This window comes from Electrophorus electricus, chromosome 9 (assembly GCF_041902795.1).
Source record: "Electrophorus electricus isolate QZ-2024a chromosome 9, ASM4190279v1, whole genome shotgun sequence".
Taxonomy (NCBI): Eukaryota; Metazoa; Chordata; class Actinopteri; order Gymnotiformes; family Gymnotidae; genus Electrophorus; species Electrophorus electricus.
The window spans coordinates 6,117,501-6,123,474 of record NC_137505.1 but is presented as its reverse complement, the minus strand read 5'-3'; the positions used below and the strand labels follow the sequence as shown (position 1 = coordinate 6,123,474).

Below are 5,974 nucleotides of genomic sequence, written 5' to 3'. Positions count from 1 at the left end.
CAAATAATCTTCTCTGCTCATGTATCTCTACTTCTCTCTCTCTCTGTCTCTCTCTGTCTCTCTGTCTCTCTGTCTCTCTCTCTCTCTCTCTCTCTCTCCTCTCTATCTTTCTATGTTTCTGCTCATCTTTGACCACAAATCAAATTTCTTAGTTTCAGTATAATAATTATGTGCCTCTCCAGGTGTAGTTCTCGCCCTCTGTGCAGTACTCAGCATGGTCAAATCAGCACATGAAGGGTGCAGCCCTGACAGAGTGAGGCAACCTAAGATGAGCAATACATCTGCACAAACACGGGTGGGGTGGGTTTCCCTCAATACTCACTGCCTCACCACGAACAGACTACCTCTGTTATACCAATTCATTAAGAATTTCTTTTTTTTTTAAATGTTTTCAGTTATTTTAATGACAGATTAGTAGAAGTGATTGTATTTAAAGCATGCCAGTTCAGACTGATTAACTGTAATATTAATCGTTGTATTAAGAAAGTGAGAGTGAATTGCAGAGACAGAATCCAGACAAGCTAGATAAGGAGAGATTGAGAGGGAACGGTCTGTGGTCTGTGGTTCTGCGCACCTTAGTAGGGGTGAGTCGGGTTACAGTTAATCTCAAAAACTTCACAAATCTCCTAGTGCGTTTTTATGTGGTTCCATCAGGATTCTGTTTATTGCTTGTTTGTCTTTTTTCCATGTAATTTTATGAACAATTGATGAGAACTAAATGAGAATACAGTCCGGCGGATTGCGCGCGATAGTGGCTGTATGTTCCTATTTCGAGACCAGCCGGGTAATCGCCCCTGTTCCTCAGATGCGTCTTCTGTATTTTGTCTTTTTTTATACAAAAAAAAAAGGTCAGCGCGACATTCTTTGGTGTTAGAAACCGGCGCGTTAATGGTTTTGACACACCTGGGTGAATGCGCGCGAGTATCGCTTTAAATGATTGACGCAGGAGGTGCAACCTCACGCGCATTCCCATTTATTTATTTTTTTGCCCGTGTTTCCGATGACTCCCACGTGCCTCCTCCCTTTAAAAGCCGACGCGCAAACTCATCTGCCACGCTCGTGCTGTTTTGCAGTGCACCGGGAGTCGGTACAGCGTCTTTCAGCGTGAGACACAACATGCCTCCGCACACCGCGGGCCATCCCGGAATCACCGTTCTTGCCCCAGTGTTGCGGGACTTGTTGATGGTCTTTGCCTGGAGCGCACACCTGCAATAAGGTGTAAATAAAGGGACAACTCTCAGAAATATGCCTAACGCTCTTTGGAGAGAGGGAAAACTTTGCATGCTGCGTTACGCGTTCCAGGTAAATGCGACTACAGTTTATCCCGTTGATTTTCTTTCCTTTAAACAGTAAACAATTAACTACAGGATTTGATGATGTTGTTGTTGTTGTTTTATTGTCGTCTAAAAACAGTCATTCTTTGTGAAATGCACGTACCCAAGTTTTTAACAGGGTTTATATCAAACTTCAATATTAAAAACTCCAGTGCAATTTCATTTCAGAAGCATAACGTTGGCAAAGCCACCTCGGTTCCTCAGATTGGTGGCTCGTCTAAGGTGACTGCTCAGACCGTTGTGAAAGTTGGAGGCTTTCTGGTTGTCAGTTGAACCGTTTTCCGGTTGAAGTAGAGACGAGCGACGCGTTGGTGTTTTCAGTTTTGGTTTGTGGCCAGGGACGTCGTTGGTTAGACGACGTTTGAAATATTCAAATGTAAATATTCAAACCGAGACACTTCCTCTCCCCTGTTTTTGCAGGGCATCGTCGCGCTGCGCCATAGTCACCTGGGTATCTCGGTGCTCCATCAAGGTTGCCCGTTTCCCGCGCAGCGCTCTGGTTCCTTAGAGACGCGGGTGCCGTGGAACGTCTGCGCCCTCGGTGGCTCGCGCTGATGTTGGAAGCTGGATATGCGCATGAGTCGAAAAGCGGTCGGAGGAAGAAGAATCTGACGAAGTCGCTGAGGGTACTGCGACTGCATGAATGAGTGAGTGAGACAAGGTCCTTCAGATAAATGCAGGAGTCTGTCGAGTTCTCTCTCTCTCTCTGCGCGCACGCAATGTTAGTAAGAGCAACAAATATGAGTAATATTTTCAGACAGAAAAAGATGCATAGAGGATGAAGGGTATGTGAGTTTAAATGTCAGCCTGCCTGGTGCATGTCTAGAGAGGCTGAGCCACTGGAACGCATAGAGGCATTAAAAGGATTCACTTCCTTGTTGTAAGTCTTCTCATCTGTTGTTGCTTCACTGTGAGTCAGCATGTGCTTCAACTCTGCAGCTGCACCACTCTGTGTGTGTGTGTATGTGTGTGTGTGTGTGTGTGTGCGTGTGCGTGTGCGTGTGTGTGTGCGTGCGTGTGTGTGGGCGTGCGTGCGCGTGTGTGTGTCCTTGCGTGCGTGTCTTCAGTTTTGACTCCCCTGTACCAAATGAACAAATGTTGGTTACCTAGAAAAAAAACAACTTAATTTTCCTTTTACTTAAAGTTATAAATACATGCTTTAAAATATATACTTAAAGGCTCTTAAGACTTAAAGGCTTCCCAGGACATAATAAATGTTACAAACTGTGCAACTGCCCCAGTTTATTAAATGAGTGTTTAATTTCCAAGACACATTTTCTCAGCTTGATTTAAACTCTTCATTTGTACTAATGCAATCAATGAGCATTAATGCATCTTGTTTCCTGCAACAGCATACTTCAGAAACTATGTTGGTATCTGTGCACTAAATGCACCATTGAGCAAAATTCACATTCCACTATATTTAGCTATATACTTTTGGCAGTTGCTCTTAAGGGCAACTTATAATAGAGTGTGTATTATAAAGACATGTATCTCCAGTGTAAATGCAATCATTCTATCCAAGTGCTGGTTCTGTGATCATTCCAGCTAATATGAGGATCTGCCATTTCATAGGGGGCCTGTTTCAGGCCAAGGGTCCATCACTGAGGAGGTTTAGCAGGTTGGGTGCTATGTTAACCTGTATTGGTCAGGTTTATGGCATTTAGCTGATGCTTTTAAAGTGACTTACAATTCTGACTAACTGAGGACAACTTGAACAGTTGAAGATTAAGGACCTTGCTCAGGGGCCACTTGACAGTGGTGGGGCTTGAACCATCACCTTCTGATTAGAAGTCGTTTACCTTAACCACTGAGCCACCACTTGGGCTGTGTTAACTAACCTTGCGATCAGGTTTATGGCTGCAGACTTCCTTGCAGTTCTGTTAGACGGCATGAGCCCTGAGAGCAGGCGGATGGTGAGCACTAAACGCTTTGAATGTGGCTTTCAGGAGCACTGGTGTGCTGCAGTACTACTGTACACATATAGTTCTCACCTCGTTCACCAGCACTGTGCACACTCACGCTCGCAGCCAGATAAGTCGCCCTTAAATGGCCGTAGATGCACATGTGGTTTTGCAGACTTGTGGGGGTGGGTGTGCGTGAGTTCTAAATTAAACTCTTTCCGTGTTGTTCACTCACAGGTAAATCAAGGATATTTTCTATCCACTCAAGACATTCTGGTGGTAAGATCCATGACAAACTTTTGCATGTGTGTGTGCGTGTGTGTGTGCGTGTGTGTGTGTGTGCGCGTGTGTGTGCGCGTGTGTGTGTGCGTGTGTGTGTGTGCGTGATTATCTCCTTGTGGATGTCTCCAGTAGACAACTGTCAACCACTACAGAGTTTCATCAGTTTTGGTGTAACCGTTGTCCTGTGAAGGTTTCCTGGTTCACCCGGTCTGTAGGTAAGTGAGAGGTGAGGGGCTGTGCAGCACTGTTTGTGTCAGTGAGGAAAGACATGGAGAGAGAGAACCAGACCCAGAGCAGATAGCAGCAAGCTCACCTGGGAAGCCTTGTTGTTGGAAGAGAGCAGTGAGCCAAAGTCCTTAGTGACTGAGAGAGAGAGAGAGAGAGGGGGAGATAATGAAGCCTTAGGATGAGTGGAAAGAGGGATGTTCGTGGTCCAGAGGGAGGAGTGTGTTTGTGAGAGAGAGACGGCCAGAAGACGGAGACTGAAAAGGATCAGAGAGGAGGATTACTGAGAGGAGCATGTCTGAGTGTCCTTGGCTCAGAGTGGCCTTTTTAATGAACGTGCTTGTATTTGTGAGAGATTTGCATGTGCCTCTGTCTGTGTGTGTATATGTGTACGTATGTGTGTGTATGCACGCATGCGTGCATGTTGACCTGTGTGTGTTTGCGCTTGTGTTTATGTGGGAGGGGTATGTCTCTCTGTGCTGGTGAATAACATGGCTTTGACCTGCTGCTGGTGGTCTCCTTTCTGATTAGATTGCAGTCATGTGCCACAGACTGCATTCCAAGCCCAGCTCGGTCCTATCAAATGTCCTCATCTGTTCCTCTGAGAACCTACAGCCAGCAATGCAGATCACACATGATCTGCAGTGCTTTCCGTTCATTAAACACACACACAATATATATATACACATACATAAACCCATAGAAACAAAATCACACACACACACAAACACACACACAGGGAATCAGTCACAACTGACACGCCTGCTTAGACACACACAATCTGATGCATACCAGAACACATATTCTGTATGCCTCTGATTAAGATGTTTTATAATGTCTCTCTTAATGTTATTCTTCTTATTACATTAGAGTTAATGATGACATATATAATGTACCAAGGGGTATGATGAATTCTTGGCCAAGTGAAGTGTGTGTGTGTGTGTGTGCAAGTTTTACATTCAAATATTGAAGTTGTTATTTGGATCTTTTGGTTCACTTTGACTAGATTAGATGAGCAGAGACATTAAACTGTTGATGAGTGGATGGATAGACGGATGTATGATTCACATGGCTATTTTACACTAGCCACATTCTTCTCTACAAATAACTTTTTTTTCTTGAACATTACCAAACTTTTCCTCCATTTCTCATGTCTTAATCTACTCCAGTCAGGCCGTGCACGTGAATTTAACACCAAGGATGTAGTCTCCGCGAGCTGTGGAAGCAACAAGTGCCTGCGTAATTCAAACTTCCACATCCGGCCCTGCTGAAAACAGTCGCGTGAAAAGCGCTGGACTGTAATTCAAGCCACCTGGTGTGGCCTCTAGTGGCCAATAACTGTAATGACACGGTATAAGTGAACAGGACCTAAAACAGGCAAGCCATAAAACCAACATGCAATGTGAAAGGTCATCGCCGACCCTCACCTACGAGAGAGAAAGTCTTGCATTTCCTCTCTGCCTGTATCCAAAACAGAGTCTTTAAATCTCTCTGACCTCTCACCCTTAACCTTTGACCTCTTCTCCCACTCCCTTCAGGACATGACCCACTCCTGGCCTTCCCAGCAGGCTCCGGGGGGAGGGGGAACTGAACGGTTCTTGTATTCCGACTCAAAGGTGAGTCCAAGGAACATGACAGTCACAAAGACCCAGCAGCCGAGGCCGCAGACTCGGCTTGTGTTGACCTGACGACGTGACGTTTGTTCGGCTGTCCGGAAAGTGAACGCTGTGTTTTGTTCGGTGTGTCTCCGCAGCAGGAGAAGAAGCGGCCCACCTCTCAGCACAGACATGGTAACGCCACACTCTCGCACAATGGTGTGCGTGTGCTTGTGTTTGCATACGTGCACGTAATCCCTGAACAATATTCCGTTATTACTTAGTCCTTTATGCTATTCCCTTATGTGAAGGGAAATATTTCAGCTGTTCCTTAACCCTTTTTGTTCTGGTTCCGATTCCAGTGAGGGAGGACGCCTCTGTGAGGATGCCTCGCATGGCACCTCAGAAATCGTAAGTGAGGCACATGACACCAGATCTGTGCATGGTAACCAGGTGCCAGCACTAACACCTCTGGGCACGCGCACACACACACACACACACACACACACACACGCGCGCACGCACACACACACACTCACACACACACAATCACCCCTCTTTAACTGAACAGAACTCTTCTTAATTACTGTTAGTTGTAAATGTCCTTTTGACATGGGATAGGTATTTATATGGG

General features: G+C 45.5%; 1 protein-coding gene and 1 long non-coding RNA gene across 8 annotated transcripts in view; one reads left to right on the top strand and one right to left on the bottom strand.

The window, feature by feature from the left end:
* Positions 1-950: 950 nt before the first annotated feature.
* Positions 951-1,920, bottom strand: LOC145659251 (uncharacterized). Its single transcript, XR_014125251.1, has 2 exons — positions 1,782-1,920; positions 951-1,206 (listed from the first exon to the last, which is right to left on the bottom strand). It is a non-coding gene; the product is annotated as an uncharacterized LOC145659251 (long non-coding RNA).
* aff3 (AF4/FMR2 family, member 3) overlaps positions 1,843-5,974 on the top strand; it is a 15,804-nt gene continuing 11,672 nt past the window's right edge. For 2 of the 7 annotated variants that reach the window (XM_027027936.3, XM_035522797.2), the window contains exons 1-5: positions 1,843-1,981; positions 3,476-3,517; positions 5,284-5,361; positions 5,499-5,535; positions 5,703-5,751. In XM_027027936.3, coding sequence (XP_026883737.2) covers positions 5,287-5,361; positions 5,499-5,535; positions 5,703-5,751 — 161 coding nt within the window. In that variant the 5' untranslated portion in view covers positions 1,843-1,981; positions 3,476-3,517; positions 5,284-5,286. Of the gene's footprint in view, positions 1,982-3,475; positions 3,518-3,649; positions 3,736-5,283; positions 5,362-5,498; positions 5,536-5,702; positions 5,752-5,974 lie in introns of all 7 variants that reach the window. The other 5 variants (XM_035522795.2, XM_081720552.1, XM_035522793.2 and 2 more) reach the window with 5 other exon arrangements.